Source organism: Equus przewalskii, chromosome X (genome assembly GCF_037783145.1).
Source record: "Equus przewalskii isolate Varuska chromosome X, EquPr2, whole genome shotgun sequence".
Classification (NCBI taxonomy): Eukaryota; Metazoa; Chordata; class Mammalia; order Perissodactyla; family Equidae; genus Equus; species Equus przewalskii.
In genome coordinates, this window is record NC_091863.1 from 55,593,589 (window position 1) to 55,615,187 (window position 21,599).

The window sequence follows — 21,599 nt, forward strand, 5'->3', positions numbered from 1 at the left end:
ATTAATTCAGCAGTGGCTGGGGCAGCCTGACAGCTAGGCACTGATTTATCAGTCCTTTTATGGATGGGATTGCATTTAGCTAATTGAGTCTGAGACTGACATGAATAAGCCCTCTCTTCAGGCAGCCTCATTGTGGTGTGGTGCTCCTCGGTGGATGTCCTGCCAGTGAGGAGGGAAGGGTGAGGGAAGAAGAGGAGGCAGAGGACAAATGATGCCCCCTTCCTCAACACTGTAAGGACTGGCTTAGGGGTCCAGGGATCTCTAACTTGTGTGCTGCTGTCGGGAGGCAGTGCAGCGTAGGACAGTGGTTTCCGCATGTGAGCCTTGCACCAGCAGCATCATCCCTTGGGAACTTGTGAGACATGCAGAATCTTGGCCTCTACCCCAGACCTACTCAATGAGAAACTCTAGGAGCAGGGCCCAGAAATCTGTGTATTAACAGGCCTTTCAGGGAATTCCGATGCTCACTCAAGTTTGAGACCCACTGGAGCAATTATGAGCAGCAACTCTGGTACCAGGCAGCCTGGGTTTACTAGCTATATGACTTTGGACAAGCCATCTAACCTCTCAATGTCTCAGTTTCTTCATCTGTGAAATGGGGGAAATAACAGTACCTGCCTCACAGGGTCATTGTGAAGATTAAATTTACAAAGTGCCTAGAGCCGTGTCTGGGACATGGTAAGGGCTATGTATACAAATGTTAACAACTGTTATTGTTGGAAATGATGGAGCCTAGGATTTCTGTCTGCTCCCTCAGAGTGACAGTAATTCTAAGTAAAAAAACTGGATCATAAAATTCCTATGATTTGATCACTAAAAAATATGATACAAAATTGTATCTTTGCTGTGATTATACTTTGTAAAAATATGGACGCATATGGACAAGATACAATTATGGGTGATTTCTTTCTCGAATTGCAAACTTTTGAAATGTGGTTAAATATATCTTTGAAATGAAAATATGAAATAAATTCAATTAGACAAGAGAAATGTATTGGATCTAGAAAGCCAATGGGCAGAGCTGAAGTAAAGACTGCTCTAGAGGACTCAAGATATAGATCCCCAACTCCACTCAGGGACAGGAGGGCAGTTCTGGGCTCATCAGGTCACATCGGAGCAAAGCAGAGATCTCTCAGGGATAGAAGGGAAGAGACGTGAGCCAGAGTCTGGTCCAACTGAGGGACCTCAGTAACTGTACTGAGGATGGCCAGCCCCGGTGAGGACAACTGGGAGCGGGGCATGAGGGCTGGGCGGTGGACTCATCCTCAGGAAAGGAGAAAGATTCCGGCTGAGAATCAGCATGGTCGTGGAAGCTGTGAGACCCCACTGATTGCTGTGGAAAAGTCTGAACATTTGGTGAGAGCTTCAATAGATCTCCATCTGTAAAGGCCTAAGTACAGCTGGCCAGCAGGATCTCTATCTCCATCTTGCCACTTACAGACCTCTAGGTACCAGAGTCCTCCTGATTGGGCTGTAAAAGCCTGGCGGAGGGCCAGGATAGCAGACTTCAAAATCAAGATCCAGGTCAGATTATTAGGGTGGGTGTGTGGTAAGCTTGAAACTCCAACCATGTGTGCTACTCTCAGCCCCACTTTCCTCTTTTAAACTCTGGTACTACCTAGAACAAAGACACTTCCAGTAAGAGTTTACTAAGTTCTGAGTATGGTTCTTGTCTCTACAGAGTATTTTTTTGCACCCAGTAACCAGTTTACTTTGAAATGGCAGCGTACCTGTTGGTACATGGTCACTATGGAATCTTCTAAGACGTGCTGAAGTTTGTACAGTTTATCACATAGCTATCCTGGTCTCATTTTCTGGCCTTTGTTTGGATGCTTAAGTATATTGTGCTTTGTTTCTGATTTACTAAGTTTCTTTTTTTTTGATAACAGCTTTATTGAGACATGACGCATGCATATATCATACAATTCACTCACATAAAGTGTACAATTCCATGGGTTTTAGTATATTTAAAGAGTTGTACAGATAAAAATTAGACTATTGGTGGTGAGCACAATGCAGTCTTTACAGAAACTGATAAACAATAATGTACACCTAAAATTACACAATGTTATAAACCATTATGACCTCAATAAAATAATTGGGAGAAAAAAGAGTTGTGCAGCCATCACCACAATTTTAGAATGTTTTAACACCCCAGAAAGAAGCCCTATACCCCATTTCCCCCTAACTCCCTCCCCATCCCTGAGCAACCACTAGTCTACTTTCCGTCTCTATGGATTTGCCGCTTCTGGACATGTCATATAAGTGGAATCACTCACTATATGGCCTTGTATGACTGCCTTCTTCCGTGTGGCATAATGTTTTCAAGGTTCGTCCATGTCGTATCAGTACTTCATTTCTCTTTATGGCTGATAACATTCTGTGGTATGGCTATACCACATTTTATTTATTTATCCATTCACCAGCTGAGCACATTTGGGTCTCTTCCACTTTTTGGCTATTGTAAATAATGCAGCTATGAACATTCATGTACAAGTTTTTGCGTGGACGTGTGTTTTCATTTCTCTTGGGTGTATGCCTAGGAGTAGAAGTGCTAGGTTTTGTGATAACTGCATATTTAACATTTTGGGGAACTGACCGTTTTCCAAAGTGGCTGCACCTTGTTATATTCTCACCAGCAATGTGTGAGGGTACCAGTTTGTCCACATCCTCATCAACATTTGTTTCATTTTTTTTCCTTCTCCCCAAAGCCCCCCAGTACATAGTTGTATATTCTAGTTGTAGGTCCTTCTAGTTCTGCTATGTGGGACGCCGCCTCAGCATGGCTTGATGAGCAGTGCTAGGTCCACACCCAGGATCTGAACCGGTGAAACCCTGGGCCTCTAAAGCAGAGCATGCAAACTTAACCACTCAGCCATGGGGCCAGCCCCCCCCCCTCTTTTTTGCTGGTGAGGAAGATTGGCCCTAAGCTAACATCCATTGCCAATCTTCCTCTTTTTACTTGAGGAAGATTGTCCCTGAGCTAAAATCTGTGCCAATCTTCCTCTATTTTGTGTATGGCATGCCACCACAGCATGGCTTAATGAGCAGTGTGTAGGTCCACACCCAGGATCCAAACCTGCAAACCCTGGGCCACTGAAGCAGAGCACTTGAACTTAACCACTATGCCACCGGTTGGCCCATTGTTTGACTTTTTGATTATAGCCATCCTAGTGGGGTGTGAAGTGGGATCTCATTGTGGTTTTTATTTCCATTTCCCTAATAGTGATGTCAGTGATCTTTTTATGTGCTCATTGGCCATTTGTATATCTTCTTTGGAGAAATGTCTATTCAGGTCTTTGCCCATTTTTGAATTGGGTTGTTTGTCTTTTTTTATTGATTTGTAAGAGATGTTTATATATTCTGAGTACAAGTCTCTTATCAGACATATGATTTGCAAATATTTTCTGGCATTGTGTAGGCTGTCTTCACTTTCTTGATGGCATTATTTGTAACACAAAAGTTTTTAATTTTGATAAGCTTCAATTTATCTGTTTTTTTTTCTTTTGTTGCTTGTGTTTTTAGTATCATATCTAAGAAACCCTTGCCTAATCCAAGGTCTTGAAGATTTATACCTTTATTTCCTTCTAGGTTTTATAGTTTTAGTTGTTACGTGTAAGTCTTTGATCCATTTTGAGTTTAATTTTGTGTGAGTGTGGGAATGAATTCCAACGTCTTTCTTTTGTGCGTGGAAATCCAGTTGTCCCAGCACTACTTGTTGAAAAGACTGTTCTTTCCCCATTGGATGAACTAGGCACCTTTGTCAAAAATCAATTGGCCACAGATGTCTGAGTTTATTTCTGGACTCTCAATTCTGTTCCATTGATCTATTATGTCTATCCTCAGGCTAGCAGCACACTATTTTGATTACTGTAGCTTTGTATAAAGTTTTGAAATCAGGAAGTGTGAGTCCTCCAACTTTGTTCTTTTTCAAGAGTGTTTTGGCCATTCTGGCCCCTTGAATTTCCATATGCATTTTAGGATCATCTTATCAATTTCTACAAAGAATCCAGCTGGGCTTCTCATAGGGATTGCGTTGAATCTGTATCATTTGGGGGAGTATTACCATCTTAACAATATTAAGTATTTTGATCCATGAGCAGGGGATGTGTTTCCATTTGTTTCAATCTTCTTTAATTTCTTTCAGTGTTTTGTAAGCTTTCAGCGTACAAGTCTTGCACTACTTTTGTTTAACTTATTCCAAGTGTTTTACTCTTTTGATGATGTCGTAAATGGAATTTTCTTAATTTTATTTCAGACTGTTGCAAGTAAATAGCAATACAATTTTTATATTGATTTCATATCCTGCAACTTTGTTGAACTCATTTATTAATTCTGATAGTTTTTTAGTGGATTCCTTAGGATTTCTATATACAAGATCCTGTCATCTGCAAATATGGTTGACTTCTTCCTTCCTAATCTTTCAAATGCCTTTTATTTCTTTTTCTTATCAAATTGCCCGAGCTAGAACTTCCAGTACAATTTTGAGTGGAAGCAGCAAGAGTGGACACACTTGTCTTGTTCCTGACCTTAGAGGGAAAGCTTCTAGTGTTTCACCATTGTGATCTTATTGTGGCTTTTTCATAGATGCCCTTGGTCAGGTTGAAGAAGTTCCTTTCTATTCCTATTTGTTGAGTGTTTTTATCATGAAAAGGTGTTGGATTTTTGTCAAATCCTTTTTCTGTGTCTGTTGAGATAATCATGTTTTTGTTTTTTATTCAATTGATATGCTGTATTCCATTAATTGATTTTCAGATATTACCAAAACTGCACTCCTGGAATAAATCCTACTTGGTCATGGTTTATGATCCTTTTTATATGTTGCTGGATTTGGTTTGCTAATATTTTCTTGAGGATTTTTGTGTCCACGTTGATAGGAGATGTTGTTCTGTAGTTTTCTTTTCTTGTGATGTTTTCATCTAGTTTTGGTATCAGGGTAATAGTGGCCTCATAGAATGAGTTGAAAGTGTTACCTCTTCTTCTGTATTTTGACAGAGTTTGTGAAGAATTGACATTAATTCTTCTTGAAATGTTTGGTAGAATTCACCAAAGCAGCCATCCATGTCTGGGCTTTTCTTCATGGGTGGTTTTGATTACTGATTCGATCTCTTTACTTATTATAGGTTTATTTGGAGTTTCTGTTTTTTCTTCAGTCATTTTCAATAATTTGTGTCTTTCTAGGAATTTATTCATTTCGTCCAAGTTATATAATTTATTGTCATGCAATTGTTCATAGTATTCCTTTATAATCCTTTCCATTTCTGTAAGGTCAATGGTAATGTCTCCTCTTTCATTTCTGATTTTAGTAATTGGAGGTCTTCTCTCTTTTATTCTTGGTCAGTCTAGCTACTCAAAGTTCTTTTGAATTCTCATTTGGCCCTCAGTCTCCTTCTGCCTATGTTTGGAAGCCTTGGCCAACCTAAGAACATACGTGTATTTCTTTTATAGTCAAGAAAATAAGTCTTCTTTACATTCCAGTGTGTGGAGCTCTCAGCCTGAACCCTCAAAGCATACTGTTCTGTTCCCTTGACTAACCGAGACAGATTCATTCTGAATCAGCCTCTTTCTTAGCCAATGGCTATAGTTCATAAGGCTATCACAATCCCACCCTCTCACTTTGGAAATTAAGCTTCAACCTTTTTAGCACGTGGCCATCAGCCAAGTATTGCTCATTTCTGAGTAAATATGGGGGCCTGGGGAAGAGCAGAAGGCGGTGGACCCTGGCCAGCTGGGACACCCCCCCGCCAAGCAAGGCATTGTGAGTAGGCCTGGGGCCCGGTCTTTATGAACAGCTCTCTCTTTGAGCCTTGCATGGGATCAGAGGCAAGTTAGAAAAGCGGAGGCCTACTGCTGTTCCAACCATTTGTCTCCTTGGCCATGGTGCCCAGGACTGTGCTGCCCTGGTTGGCAGGGACTCAGCTGACAGGTGGCAAAGTCAGGAAGTCAGGATAAAGCATTTGGTGTTTTGGGAAAGCGCCAGTTCTGACTGGTGATCTGGGGTGCATGGCACAGTTGGTAATCTCTCCCCTTCTTTCTGCAAGCCCTAAGCCTGGCCAGGGGTGTAAGCATCCATTAACTCAGAAAATGTCTTAGAGCCAATGAAATGTCCACTTAAGGATTATTTCCAGACTAATGGGAAATCTGTGTATGCAAGCAGATCCAAATTTTAAAATGGAGCAAAACCCACCAAGATTTCACCGGTAAGGAAGTGGCAACAAATCAACTCTTAGAGACGGGTGTGTTCTGAGCTTGAAACTCAGACCAAGTGCAACAGCCTCCACCCCACCCTGGGCTGCTGACTCAGGACCAAGAGGAAGAGGGAGCTGCCAGACTTCACAATTTCTATAAACAGTTCTTGAAAAAGAAACCACACACTTGTCTTTCTGCCAGCCCCCAGCTTCTCCTCACAGCTGACAGTGCAGCCATTATCTTTTCTCTGACCCCCGAGGACAAGGCTCCTTAACTTGGGCTCCATGGACCTCCAAGGGGTGTGTGGAGAGAATTTAGGGGGGGGTCTATGAATTTGGATGGGAAAATTATTTTTTTCCGCTAATCTCGAATTAGGGATGTAGGCAACAAGCCATAATACTATTAGCAGTATCCGTGACTTTATCCCCAATAGAAATCACAAATATTTTCCTATCACATTGCAGTTGTTGTATCTCAAAAAAGTTACTTAATGCTCATCATCACTTCAAAACTTAATCTATAGACTTGCCACTAAATCTTGTGATTTAATGTATTATTAAAGTAGCAATATAACTAGATCACAATTTCTTAAACATATTTTATAACTATTTCAGTATAATTGGTTTCCTTTGTAATTCTGTGTGTGTTATCTTATGCATCTGAAAACATTATTCTGAGAAGGGGTCCAGAGGTTTCACCAAACTGCTAGGGGGAACCATGAGCTAAAAGAGATTAAGACCCCTGTCCTGGATCTTGGTGCTCGCCTGCTCTGCTGGCCTCATTTCTGATACACAGAACTTTCCCGAGTTTACTGGAGGGCTCAAATGTACTTGCATACTAGTGTCATGACATTGGGCAAGTTAAAGTTCCCATGTCATTTCTTAATCTGCAAAATGGGGAACGATAGCACTACCTCCTTTATAGAGTTGTTGTGATGATTCAATGAGTTAATAAATGTCAGACCCTTAGTGCCGAATAAATAGTAAGTCCTAAAAATATTAGCTGTTTTTATTATTGTTGTTGGTTCGTATCCATTATCTCATTAATATATACTATTATTATCTCCATTTTTAGAAAAAGCAAACTGAGACTTAGAGAGGTGAAATGACCAACCCAAGGGTACACAACAAGGAAGTGGCAGAGCCAGGGTTCAAAGCCAGGTCTGTGTGACTCCCAAGCCCAGTGGAGGGGACTCTCCACCATACCACTGAGAGGGAGTGATGGCCCCCCAAAGAGAGGCCATCAGCAGGGTGCTCAGCTGAGGACGAATAACCAGCCGTGCACACTCCTGCTTTCTCTTCCCCAACTGGTTCCTACTGTCCACGCTTCCAACTTAATGAGCAAGGGGGTGCTCCCAGCACTGCCTGCATACCATCAGCCTTCAGCCAGGTCATAGGGAGCCAGTCCTCCTCCCAAAGGCTACTGCCAACACAGCCCCCACCTGCAAAGGGGACAAGTGCATGTTCTCACACTGAACAGCAGCCTCGCAGTCACAAACTCATTTGGAGTCATGAACCAGCCTCTGCTCCCAGATGGAACTTGGAACTCAGAACTGAGCCTCAGGGAGCAGTGGGGTCAGGGGCAGGGGAGTGAGTGGGGACTCAGAAAGGCAGGAGCTTGTCTGGGGAGTGAAGGCAGTTTTGTGGAGGAAGTGATTTTTGAGCTGAGGAGATTGCCATTTGGAATGGGGCCAGGAGTGCTTGTGAATTTTTAAGGCAGAGGGAATAGGGTGTGCAAAGGCCCAGAGGCATGAAAGGGCCTGGTGTGTAAGGAGAGAAGGAAGTAATTCAGGATGTCTGGGGTGTGGCCTGAATGGAAGAGGGAAGAAGGATGGCAGGGGCAGGTGAGACGCATAGGTAGTTTATGACCAGATAGTGAAGAATGCCAGAATCAGGGCCACAGGTCTTCCAACAGAGGAAGGAGAGCCATTGAAGGGCCTTTGTATAGGAGCAACAGGACCAGATTTGTGTGTCCAAAGGACCAGGCCCACCCCCGCCCCTCCCCTCACCCAGCGTGTGGAAGGTGGATTGGTTAGAAAGGGTGGAGCCTAGAGGCTGGTTAGACCCACAGGGAGGCTACTCCAGGAGTCCAGGGGCCAGATGAGGAGGGGCCGAGCGGCAGGGAGAAGTCTGGAACTTCTGGACACTCTCTCCGGCTCATGTCTCCGTAGTAAGGGTGAGGAAGAGGTGGGACGTCAATTGCCGGGAGCACTTGCCCCCCTCAAGTTTGGTTGAGTAGGGGTCCTGTGAGGCAAGGCCTCCTCAGGCCAGAGGACAATCACCATGAATTCACACAGCAGTACTTTCCATTTTAGCCTCTTTCTCATCCTAACAGCCCACAGCAAGAGCAGAATAAAAAGCCCGGGCCCTACTTTCCAGCACCTCCCCCCAGGAGAGTTCTGAGGTGAGGGGCCCCAGCTCTACCCCTCTGTGTGGCAGACAGGAAGGAGAGAGGGGATGCAAGGAGCAGGTCAGAGCCTGCCCTCTGTCAAGGAAATATCCACCCTCCTAAGCTTTCAGAGACCGTTCTTCCAAGTAGGTCCTGCTGTTACCAGGACAACCGAGAACCCTGGGCTTTGTGTTTCTGTGTCTGTTGAGTCCCTGGAGAGAAGTGGCCTGCAGAGCTGTCCCTAGTCTGGCAGAATACAGGAAGAGCTAGCCAGAGATGGAGCCCCCCCTCACTTAGCCCTGCTAATGTGTGTCCTTATCCCCTGGGAGGGGCCAAGGCCCCATGTGAGTCAGTTCTAGTGGTCAAGGGTTAAAGGCTTAGGCTCCCATGGACCTGGTTTCTCAGGGCCAGACTTCTGCACCCGTCCTATACCACGTCTCTTTCAGGAGGGTGCAATCTGAGCTGGCGTCCAGGAGGGGCGAGCTCACACCAGACCGTGGTACACATTGGGGGATCATTGCCCAAATATTTCTTGACCTCTTACCATGCGCTAGTGCGGGGCCTCCGGGCCGGTTCCTGCTCCCCGGAGCTCTCTGGGAAGGCTCAGAATCAAACTGGCTATTAAATGTCACCTGGGCTAGTTAGTCCCCAAGGCTCTTTTCTGCACTGGGCTGGGCTACACTGGGCAATAGAATTGCTAGGGAGCTTTTCAGAAATAGAAATTCCTGGAGATTTTGATTCTGTCAGTGAGTGTGAGTGGAGGATGGAGGTTAAGAGTTCTGAATGTCAAACTGCTAGAGTTTGCAGTCAAACTCTGCAAATGAAGCAGGTGACCTTGACCTGTCAGTTTCCTCACAGAATGAATGAGGGGAAGATTGGGGCCCGCTTCACAGGCAGCAGTTTTCTCTGCCTTCCTCTAGCTCTTGGGATCAGGGTTTTTATGACTCTCACCATCATTGTCGCCTTCTACTGCCCCCCCTTTCCTTCCTTCTTCCTTTCTTTTATTCTAATATTTCCTTACTCCTGGCATGCAAAAGGGCTTCCCTGAGGTGCAACCTGGTCACCTTCCATTGAGCAGCCCGGACCCCAGGTGGGCCCTGTCCCTCTCCTGGATCCCACACTCTGTTGCAGCAACCCAGGAAGGCGTTAGCATTTCTGGCAGCCATGGCAGTCTGCTGATTCATCCTGAGCCCCCATCAACTCAAGTTCTCTAAATTTTTTTCACAAGTTCCTCCTAAGCCACATCTTCCCCACTCACGCTTCTGCAGCCAAGTTTTCTGAACCTGATTGCAAACTCTCACATGTGCACCTAGTAAAGGTCATTTCAGCACATCCTTCCAGGTTAGGGAGATTCGGGGGGCTCTTGATTTCATTCTGGAGGAGAATCTCTAGTCCTCCAAGCTTCGTGCCATCTGCAGATGCCCTTAGCAGACTGCCTCTAGGTTTCCATCCAGCGGCCCATTTATTTACTCGCTTCTTTGTTTCTGCACCAAACAAGGGCTGAGATCCTACTGTGTGTACCCAGCCATGCGCTGGGCCCCAGGGACCGAACAGTGACTAGATGGATGAGGAAGCTGTGGCCTGAGTGGGAATGGGACTCATGCAAGGTCCCAAATCCAGTCAGTGGCAGGGCCAGACTGGGGTCCAGGCCTCTTTTCTCTATACTCACGGGGCTTCCGACTGCAGGGTTGGGGCAAGGCTCACCCTATTTTTCTGCCTTCCCCCTACCTGCTCTATGGACCATGACACCATCTGGGCTCACCTACCCCTACCTGCAATGGCATGAGAAACTCCAGGGCTGCCAGAGACCTTATCTGACCCCCTGAAGCAGAACAGGAGCCCCAGTGCTCACTGATGCAGGCCAGGACCCCACAGCCCTGTCTCTCCCAACAAGGGGCAGGCAGCCACACACTCAGGCATACTCATCACCATAAACTGTGCTCTGCTGCTGGCCTGCCTTACTCTGCAGGCCCCTCCCCACAGGGCAGAACTGCAACCTTCCTGGTTCTCCCAGAGCCTCCTGAGATAGCGGACCTTATGTATATACCTGGTTGCTTTGGCAAAGATCCAGAATCCAGTCAGGCTGAGGCTTGAGCTCGTCAGGGGGCTTTCCTGGGAAACAGCATGGTGTATTAGAGTTAAGAAAGTATGGGTCTGAGTTCCCTACAGAACCTAATATCTCCGAGATTCAGGTCCCTCAGCTCTTAAAGGAGACACCATTACCAGCCTCACTGAGTTGTGGGAATGCAGTGAGATGCTATTGGTGAAAGTGTCTGGCATGTGGTCAGAAACACGCTGATATCATCCCTTCCTCCCTTCCCTCTCTCCTTCCTTCTTCCCTCCCTTCCTCCCTCCCTCCCTCCCTCCCTCCCTCCTTCCTTCCTTCACTCCTTCCCCTAAAGGGGCAAAGCAAATGTGCCTCTGAAACCGGGCTTTGTTTCTCGCTGCACTCCTGCGAGCTGGGGGAAAGTTGGCAGGACAGGGCAGACTCGGGAGGCAGTAGGGCCAGCGGGTGGAGGCAGAGAGGGACAAAGTGTCCCTGGAGCTGACTAAGGGGCAGCTGAGGGGCTGTGAAGGAGCCACTTACCAGCTGTAAACCTTTAGCCAGTGCCTTCTCCTCTCTGAGCCTGTTTCCTCATCTGTAAGACGAGGGTGAGATGAAATGAGGATGTGAAATGCCTGGCACAGTGCTTGCACCTAGGAGGGGGCTCCACAAACGTTCCCACTCACTGTCCCCGGAAAAAAAAATTCCTAATTCATGGCTGGGAAACTTGAGCAAATCCCAGAACGGGACTCAGTTTCTTCTGACCCCACAGTCTGTGAGGAGCAGTGAAATCTTGCCTGGAGGGTCTCTGTGCCCACTGCTCTAGGGATTTGTTTAAAATCGTCACCAGCTAGCTCACTGGTGTCCAACAGCACCACCTAGTGGCCAAAAGTGGAAGGGCCCTCTTACCTCACCTCGCCTTGCCTGCCTCCTCAATCTCGCGTGTGTGTGTGTGTGTGTGTGTGTGTGTGTGTGTGTGTGTGTGTGTGTGTGTGTGTGGGGGCTGAGAGGGTCGCTGTTGTAGAATAGTAGGGCTGGGCCACTCATACCTTTATATCCCAGTAAGTGGAGCACTAATGCTACTTTTCAAGATGTCTAGTCCCTTCACTTCCCTCCCAACAACTCCTGCCATCCACAAATGTGTAGGACTCTGGGTAGGGCCCTTGAGCCTCACTGGGACTTAGTTTCCTCATCTAAGGATTGCAAGGCTTCAGGTTAGGGCTGATTCAGGCCAGGTGCCTGGGAAGTACCTGATGCCTACTGGGTACCATCTATGCTTGCTCAATAACCCAGAGAGACACAGTCTTTACACACCCTTTATATTTTTATTGAGGAGAAAGCTTTAGCATACAGAACAATTTCCTATCTTCACGACACAGTAATGCAACAAAAACACAATCACAATAATACATTTATTTCAAACGGGTTTCCTCCCGAGTCTCTGGGAATCCTTGGGCTGCCTTCATATCCCTGCATGCATTCCCCCCCCCCACCCCCCACCCCTCTCAACCCAAGAAAGTGCCCAAAGCCCATAGTTCCTCTTACAGCTCTTGCGGCTGTTAGATCACAACAAATATCGAAGATCTGGGGAGCGGGGGAGAGGGTCAAAGGGAAGTCCAAGCCCCCCTGCCCAGAGGGCCAGAAACCAGCTCACTGCTCATCTGCTCTTTCCCTGGCTGAGGCTACAAGGGCTCAGGGTGAGAAGCACCATGGGAACAGGCGGGGCCTGTGCCGAGGGGTCCCTGGAGGTGGGGGTGCAAGGCACCTGTCCTTTGCACTTCTCCGGCAGGGACAAGGGCAGCAGGGCCAGCGTGTCGACCTTCAGCAAACAGGGTCCACAGCCTCGAAGAATGGTGGTTCCTCTTCTGGAACTCTCTCCTGAGGAAATAGCTGAAAAACAGACAAAATTTTCTTTACAGGGTTCTTGACTCCTACACTGGTGGGGAGGGGGAAAGCCAGGCAACTCAAATGTCCAACAAATTAGGGGAATGCTTAAATAAGTGATTCAGTATGCATGACTGCATAGGTGGCAGCCATTTTAAAGCCTGCTGATCAACAGCTTGCAGGATGATCTCAGCTTTGAAAAGACGCAGCGAGAACACACTAGAAAGAAAGGCAGCAAAGTGTTCCTAGTGCTTGCGTCCGTGTGGTGGGATTCTCAATGTCTGGGGGTTTCTGTCCTTATAGTTTCCTCTATTTTCCAAACTCTCTATAATGACTACGTATTACTTTTCTCTTTGGTGGGGGGGGGGGCTTTTTAAAAGGTAGCAACAGGTTATAGGAACCCGGCTCCACTGCTGCCCAGGCTGAGAATGTGTGATAAACAAAAGGGCTTCTCACCTCCCACTGATGAATAGAGACCTCACCAGAAACCAGCCGGGAGGACTGGGTTTCTCTGTGACTCCTCTTCCTCCAGCTTCTTCCTCTTGCCTCCAGGCTCAAAATCCTGAGGCTGGGCTGAGGTTATCTGGCAGACTCCGGTGAAGAACAGAGGTTTAATTCACTGTTTTCTTCCCTCTGGCCATAGACACTTTGGCTGCACTTGGCCAGCTGCCAGCACTGGGCAGGAAGCTCAGTGTCAAGGGCAGCTCAGGTCAGCAGGGGACTTGGCTGGCCCTCTGTGGCCAGAGTGACAGTGTGTGTATTTCCACTGCAGAAGCAGTGCATTCTGGACCCACGGCAGGCAGCAGGACTCTTTCTAAGGGTACTTAGGTTGGCACCCAGAAGTCCCAGGAGTTACTAGGAGGCAGTCACCCTCTCAAGCCTCACCCTCTAATCAAAGCCCCCCGCCAGGCCATGGCTTGCTCCCCATGTGAGAGACATGAGGACGTCCAGGCTGCAAGGCTGCAGTGGGTGCAGTCTCTGTAGAGAGAGCCTTCCTCTCTCCTCTCAGAACTAAGGAATCCTTTAAGTCGAAGTTAAAGACCAGGCCCTGGGCCCTCTCTCTCTTTGGTGGTGGGGGAAGGAAAGGCCAATTAGGCCTCCTCTGGAACCCCAAGGATGGCAAGTCTCCTCCTGCAAAGACCTTTGGCTGGGGGCTACAGTCCAAGGGGGAGAAGACCACTCTCCCTAAGGAAAGAGTCACTCCTTACAATGTCAAACTGAGTTATTGCTGCTTCTTTCTCCTCCTCTGCCTCCTCCCCCTGCAACTGCTGACCCTGTGGGCGACATCAAGGAAAGGGGTAGAGCCTGTGACCTTGGGCTCTGTTCACCAGGGATGTCCAGGGGGCAGTGTGGTAAGGGGAGATGGCCCCAGATTTGGCAAGCCGGTCCAAGGGCCCTGGTACAGTAGTCTGTGGGAAGGTGAAACCACCTTGCTCCGTCAGTCAAGGACAAATCTCAGCCAAGTTATCCATCGGCTGTGTGGCCTTGCACACTCTCACTGGGCTGGACATGGGGTCCTCTTTGCGACCCTTCTGCTGGAGGTGTGGCTTGAAGCAAGTGCAGGCTTCTAGGCACATTTCTTGATACCATCCTGCTCTCCGCCGATTATATCTAGTAAGTGGTCTCAGCGGCTTTAGGAGTTCATTGTAGCCTGTCCTTTTGCTCACTGGGGCAGATCAGTGAGGCACTGGGTGGCGTCCTGGCGAGCCAGTCAGAGGATAAAACCATAGAACACAGGGTGAATAAACGCAGGAGGGGCGAGGGTTTAAGAACAAGTAGAGGGGAAATGCGAGAGGGCGACCAGTTCATTCATGGGAACAGGCCCAGAAACCTGCTCTCTAGCTCGTGGCAGAGTCCATGCCAAGAGGACAGCAACTGCTGACCCCTCCTTTCCCAGGTGGCTTTGGTCAGGCACGTGTCACTCGCTGGTCATGGCTGCAAGATGGTCTGGAGTTCTACAGGTCTTCTTCAGGTTCTGCAGGTCTGGAACTCCCTTAAGTACTGGTCAGCAAATGGGGCAGGTGTGGCAGCAATAGCAGGGGCAGGGAACGCAGCAGAAGGGTGTGTTCCGGGTGGCCATCTCGCCCAGCACTCACACGCGAATTCGGCCACGCGCAGCCCGGTGCCCCCCCTGTCTCGGAGTGAGGCGGAATAGCACCGGGGGACGTCTTCGAATTTGGCGCTGCCCCAAGCGACCTGCTCGGCGAATCAGTGGTGGTGAACTGTAGAATGGTGAATTGGTACCTGGAAGGCCCTCCAGAAGTGGGACTCGGTTCTGGTTCCTCCGTCTGCTGGGCTGTATTATGGGAGGTGATGCCTCTAGGAAATTTTCATGATAGTAGCCAGAAGTCTGAGATGAAGCATTGGCATAGGTTGGCTCCATCTCCATCAGCTCATCTAGGTCATCGTCTTGGGTCTCATCCTCTGTCTCTTGCTCCTGTTCTGGCTCCCGCTCTGGTTCCTGGCCCCCATCCTCATCATCTTCTTCCTCATCTTTATTCTTCTCTTCTTCCTCATTCTTCTTCCTCATCTCCTCCTCTTCCTCCGCCTCCACGTCCACCTGCTCCTCCCCCTCCACGTCCACCTCCTCCTCCTCCTGTTTTTGTTTCATCTCCTTCTCCTTCTTCCTCATCTCTTCCTCCTTCTTCCTCCTCTCCTCCTCCTCCTTCTCCCTCATCTCTTGCTGAATAGCTCTCACACGCCTCCGCTGGTCCTTGTCGTAAAGCCTGCGCCTGCGTGCCTCTTCATCTTCATCCCCACTGTAGTAGTCTTCTTCACTTTCATCGATATTAGAGTCTGCAGCAAAAGGGAAGAAGATATTGCGAACCCCAGGGAGCGGGACTGGCTTGGGGACACGCACTTTTCTTTCTATCTCCACACATTCGAGAATCAGCTCATCCAGGTCGGCCATTTCGGTTGACCATAAGAGCTCCTTGCGGAAGAATTCTGACAGGCCCTTGAGGAATTGGTTTTGAAGGCGGCAGTCATCCCAAGACAAGAATTGGGCCAGGAACTGAAAGGCATCTGCATAGCTGCCGAGGGTACAGTCTCCCTGCTTGAGCTTGCGAATGGCCTTTTTAGCCACACTTGGGGGGATGGGGCCACGGAATTCCTTACGGATTTCATCCAGGAAGCGCGGGAAGTTGGCATGCAGGGGGCTTCCCTCCTGGGTGACTGAGACGGCCCAGTCCTTGGCTTCACCAGTGAAAAAGGAGATCAGAAAGGCCACTCGCTCAGCGCCCCCGGGGAAATGATCCTCATGGTCGGCTATGAAGGTCTCTAGCTGCATGAGGAACTCAGCCAGGTAGACTGGGTCTCCTGAAAAGGGCTCTATCTCAGGCCGCTCCAGCGGCGGCAGAGGAGGCTGCGAGGGCAGCTCCTTCGATGGGGGCGGAGGCAACGCCGGCGGGGGCGGGATGGGCAGCGGAGGAGGGTCGGCCGGCCCGTCCGAGGTGCCGCAGTCCTGGATCACGCTAATCAACAGTTCGTCCGGGGCATACTCGGGCTCCGCGCGTGGGGGAGGCCAGCACAGGAAGGGCAGCTCGCCCTCGGGAACGGCGTCGATCTCACTGAGCGGGAACTCAAAGTTCTCCTCGGCAAGGACGGGCACCACGGGCACTGGCCAGCGGATGTAGCTCGAGACATTGCCCCGCAAGGAATTAACCTCGGCCAGGGCTCTTCCGAGCTGAAGACCCAAATTGGCATTCTCCCCGCGAAGGGCATTTAATTCTTCTCGCAGGGCCACGTTCGCCATGCGGAGGCTATTGAGATTTCCCGCCGCCTCGGACATCTGGGCTGGCTCGGGCCCTGGGGCTGCCGGCGAGGGCGCGAGAGGGCTGCTGGGGGCCGCGAGAGCAGGCCGAAATGCGGCGGCGGCGGCGGCGCGCCGCGGGAGGGGAGCGAAGTGCGGCGGCGGGCGCGGGAGAGGCCGAGCCACACCCACCGGGGCAAAGGGCCTGGCGGCTCGGCCCGGGGCGCGTTACCTCGTCCCGGGGATGGAGAGGCGGGCGGAGGCCGCGGACGGCGAGGCGGCGGCCGGGCGGGCGGAGGCTGGCGGCGGGGAGGAAGCGGCGGCAGCGACTGCGGCAGGATCTGTCGAGGAAAATCTTGCGGCGAGCGCCTCCCCGCCTTTTAAGCGCAGCCTCGCGCCGCCCCCCACCCCCGGCGGGGCGGGTCTTCGGGCTCCGCGGGCGCCCACTGGCCGCCGCGCGCCGCTCCCCCCGCTCCCCGGGCTGTGCCTCTCACTGACTCTCTCCTTCCCTAGCTGCAGCTAACTCGGGTCGGGAAAATGCGACAGCGACTGCCCACTCGAGGTCGTCATGGCGACAGCCAGTGAACGTGTTCCTCTCCTCGGGCAGGCCCCCGAGTGTAGAGGAGCTGCTTCGCGAGGCGCAGCTCAATCTCCAGAGCCTGTTGCAAGGTACTGAGAGGGAGGGGGGCTGCGGCCGGAGCCCACAGGCGAGATGCGCAGCGGCTGGAGGGAGGCAGAGAAGCAGGAGGACAGGGAGCAACGAGAGAAAAAGAGAGAACAGTTTAAAACCTAGTGAAAAACAAAACACACGTTTTCCATCTTTCGCCTGCCAGACGAATGATTCGAAAAGGCTCTGTTTCTACCTATTTACCTAGGCTGTTGACCTCCCCTCCCGACTTTGCTCAGTTCAGCAGTCCATGGGGAAAAGGGGACAGAGGCTGAGGCAGGATCAAGCCGTCTACAAAGAGAGCTGGATGATAGACTCCCACAGTGTGGGCCCACATGCCCTCCAGACCTTCTCTTGCCACATCACCCACGCCTTTGGATTCCTGGCACCTAAAGACAAAGGTTTCCCACTCTGGGCTTCACTCGTTCTGCTCTTACAAGAACCTTGTCCACATGCCTCCTGGGGGGCTTCTGCCTCACCAAAGGAAGCCTCACTACCCAGCACCCGGAGCTCACCTCATCCCCAATCCCCAGCCCTGTGTCTGTGGAGTATACTGATGATGAGCACGTTGTACGCAAAGCTGGGTCCACATGACCCAGAGAAGCAGCCCAGTCACAGTGCCTGAGCAGTCAGACTGCACGCACCAGGCCAAGTGAGAAAACCCAGACTTTGAAATCAGACAGAGCTTGAGTCTAATTCGAATCCCACATCTAAATAGCTGTGTGACATTATGCAGATTACCAAACCTCTCTGAGCTTCAGATTAATCAGTCATCTTTAAAACGGGGATTCCAATTCCCCACATGGCAGTTTTGTGAGAAGTAAAAATAGAGTGTATGTAAACCACTTAGCAAGAGTTCCTTGCAGCTAGAGAGACCCTGATAAGATGTAACATCAACTCCCAGTACATGTCCTTTGGAACCTGGGCTGAGCTAGGCACGATATTAAAGTTAATATGAAAGAAAAATACAGCGTGGTCCCTGAATGAAATCCATACATACAATACGAAAAACCTACACAATGGCCAGAGGGATTTATCCAATGTAAGTGGCAAAAAGATGAAAACTCAGTGCTATGAGAGAGACTACTAGGGTGCTGCAAATATCTGGATGGAGGTCACCAGGGGCACACATGTGTCAAAATTCACTGAACTGCACACGTAAATTTGTTCACTTTACTGTAGGTAAGTTATATAGTATCTCCATAGAATAATTCAAATAAAACCTCAGTGCTAGTCACAAGCTCCGTACACGCACCAGGCACTCACTGTCCCATTCGGGCCTCTCTTCCAAGCCTGGAAGCCCTTCCTCCCTCTTCCCCACTCCAATCCTTACACTTTCTTCAAAGTTCTATTCTTGCTGCAGCCAAAGCCCTTTAACACGAGTTCTGCATTTTGCATCATCCCCTCCATAAGCACTCAGACGAGGCACGTTGCACCGTCCAGTTCAAGATGACCTGAATAGTTCTGAACTGCTTTCCTTTCATTTGTTTACTCATTTACTCATTCACCTACTAGCCCTGGGTCTATATTTTGTCCACCTAATCAGACTGAGCTTCTCAATGTAAAGAATCACATCTCTTACTACCCTTGGGTTTCCAGAAGCACCTGGCACAGGGCTGGATCCCCAAGAGGTGCTCAGCAGACATTTGTTGAGTGGATGTTCAATGTGAAAAGAGGTCTTATCAGCTCTCGTTTATCCATACCGATAAAGGCTGGCTCTTCTGGAGATTAGGAAACCACAGATGCGCCACTCAACTGGACTACAGCCATAACCCCCCCTCCCTGCCAGGGCAGTGGTGACCTTAGAGAAGCAAGATTCCAAGGGACACCACGAGCTTTGTGTTGAGATAAGAGAGGAGCTACCATGCAGAAAAAGAGAGTCAGCAGCTCTGTGTCGCCACCAGGGGCAGAATCAGGACTGGTGGGTGGAAGCCTAGAGGGAGGTAGATTTCACCTCAAGATAAGGAAGAATTTCCTGACATGCCTGACAGCCCCAACTGTCTCTGGATGGAATGAGCTGCCTTGGGAGGAAGGCTGCCTCCCTTCTCTGAGCTGTGTGTGGAGGCAGAAGAAGAACCTGGAAGGCCTGCTGGGGAGGAAGTCTGAGCCCAGAGTGGGGCGTTGGACCAGAGAACGTTTGCGACCCCTCCTGATTCCAAGTTTCTGTGATTCTTAAAGTCTTCATTCAAATGTGCATAGAGCCCTGCCTGTTGATTCTTTCCTTTCACTTCCTTCATTTACTCATCGAATTCATCACTTAAATGAAACCCGCTCAAATCTATGCATCCTTCTTATTCCCTGAGGATGGCCTTGAACTTCTCCTTCCTTCTATGCCACTACCTCTGCCTTCCCTCTCCTTCACCTTAGCCCCCCTGGACCTGACACCACCCACAGTGGGACTAAGGTGCCAGGAACCAGGCCCTCGGAGGCTCAAGTAAGAGTTCTTAACATCCAAGGAGCACTCCACACTGGACTTCCCGATGCGGACGTCTTCGAGCTTCACACAGGTCCTTTCCTTGGTAGGGCTGCACAAAACCTGAAGAGCTGCAGGGCTTCCAAGAGAGGACCTTGTAGCATAAAGTAGCAAAAGGTGTCTGCATCCTGAGTTTCTTCTCTGAGTTGAGCACTTAAGGTGGGGACCATTGAGACAAGGGCTTGGTCCCAGAACCAGCACAACGCAAATTTATCAACTCTCTTTTCTCTTCGTCCTTCATAGTCCCGGGAATTAAGCATTTTTTCATTTCTGAATCCAGAGGCTCAGACGCCAGGAATATCCTAAAGAAACAGTGCAAGTCAGGCCTGGCAGCTAGAGCAGGAGCCCGTCTCATGGTCCTTCCCCAGCCCAGCTCTTGGCCGTGGCCCCCTAGAGTGTGTACCCACTGTGCTATTTTTCAGAAGAATATGAGGAACAGTACTCGGAGGCCAGACTTCTGGGGCAGACCTTCCGCTCTGCTGACGAGGCCACTGAGCCCACCCCCAGCCCAAGGCCCCAGTCTGCCAGGCGTCTGGAGTTTGTATTGATGGTGAGTTGCCTCTCCCCCCACCTGAGAGAGCCAGCACGCAGAGCTCACCCTGCACCCATTGACAGGCGACCTTGAGTTGTTTACATTACCCATTGGAAGCTGCTGCTCACCTCTGCTCACCAGCAGAGCTACCTGAGGCCCGGCCGAGATGGGCCCTGCACAGCAGGTGTCCAGCCTAGCAGCCTGTCCACGCTTTCCTGCCTCCCAGACAAAGCCTCTGACCACCCTGCCTAGACAGCCGTCCTGTGAGCACCACTCATCCCCAGTTGGAAGCACACCCTTCCCATCACCTTCTTTCCCAACAGCCTACAAAACGGCAGCTGAGCGAGGATGAGACTACCACCCAGGGTGTGAGGGCCCCTGAGGCCTCCCTGAGCCTGTCTACCACAGCCGACAAGCAAGCTGCCTGGAATAGCCCCTTCCCTCTGCCCATCCTAGAGGAGAAGCGGTGGCTTCAGCCCTGCTCCACGCACTCTGACATTGTGCCCATCAACATCTCTGGTAGAGTTGCTTAGCCCCACCTCTGTTTGCTTCCCTCCATGCCGACTACAGACCATTCTGTCCAAATGCACTGGGTGCTGGGGGAGGGAGGGAGACTTTCTTTGCTGCTGGCTCACCCTGCACTGTCAAGGTCATGGCTGTCACCAGGGAATGGAGGCATGCAGAAGAGGGGCCTCTGGTTGCTCTTTCTTCACTCTCTTCTGGCACTGCCATGGCTAACTGAGACCATTTGATAGCAAACAAAATTTTCTTAACAGAAAACTCTAAAACTTGATGAACTTGTGTGCTCTTTGGAGCATCTGTGAAAACTGAAAGTTTGTGAGTTATGTTTGCTTTGGAGAAAGAAAGCTTCTTGTGCCACAAGCCAGGTTTGGAATACACAGATAGGAGTCAGAGGGGAAGTGCGGTGTTCAGCTGGTGGAAAAAGCGAGGATCATACCCAGGGCACAGACCGAGGGCCTTGTGGCACTTAAGGGAGACACTCAGTCTTCCAGTGAGGTGGGACTCCTCAATGTGTGTGGCAAGTGTTTAAAAAGGGACGCAATAAGGGCAGGCCTGGTGGCATAGTGGTTAAGTTCGTGCACTCCGCTTTGGCAGCCTGGGGTTCGTGGGTGTGGATCCCGGGCGTGGACCTACACACTGCTCATCAAGCCATGCTTTGGCAGCGTCCCACATACAAAATAGAGGAAGATTGGCACAGATGTCAGCTCAGGGCCAATCTTCCTCACCAAAAAATCCAGAGAGAGAGAGAGAGAGAAGGGAGGTAATAGAAAGGGACCAAGGCAAGAAAGACCAAAGGGGGACCCAATACTACCTTGAAAGTGGGGAAAATGAGGTATGCAGCTCAGCTGGCTGTGACTTTGGGGTCATGTGGCACCCTATACCATGCCTGTTATTAATTCATGCTCCACACTCCACCGGCTGTAAGGGGAAGAGGAGGAGGGTCAGTCATTTCAGAAGGAGATAGGGGCAGCAACCTAATGAAATCGAGACCTCATAACCCAAAGGGACCAGAGGCACCCTGTGAGCCGGCCCCAGCCCACAGAACACTGGAAAAAGTTGATGAAGATGATGAGGACAGCTCTGGCCACGTGTGGTGATGCTCCCTGGATATGGGGTCATCCAGCACCCCTGGCATCATCTCTGGAAATC

General features: G+C 49.8%; 2 protein-coding genes across 2 annotated transcripts in view; one reads left to right on the forward strand and one right to left on the reverse strand.

The window, feature by feature from the left end:
- Window positions 1-21,599, forward strand: part of NHSL2 (NHS like 2) — a 228,051-nt gene that overhangs the window by 194,197 nt on the left and 12,255 nt on the right. Inside the window, exons 3-5 of the mRNA XM_070605141.1 lie at window positions 16,770-16,925; window positions 19,819-19,946; window positions 20,252-20,447. Of these exons, the coding sequence (XP_070461242.1) occupies window positions 16,770-16,925; window positions 19,819-19,946; window positions 20,252-20,447 (480 nt within the window). The remainder of the gene's footprint in view (window positions 1-16,769; window positions 16,926-19,818; window positions 19,947-20,251; window positions 20,448-21,599) is intronic.
- Window positions 11,927-16,480, reverse strand: RTL5 (retrotransposon Gag like 5). The gene has a single exon (XM_070605143.1). The coding sequence runs from the start codon at window positions 16,293-16,295 to the stop codon at window positions 14,598-14,600; it is 1,698 nt and encodes a 565-aa protein (XP_070461244.1). The 5' UTR covers window positions 16,296-16,480; the 3' UTR covers window positions 11,927-14,597.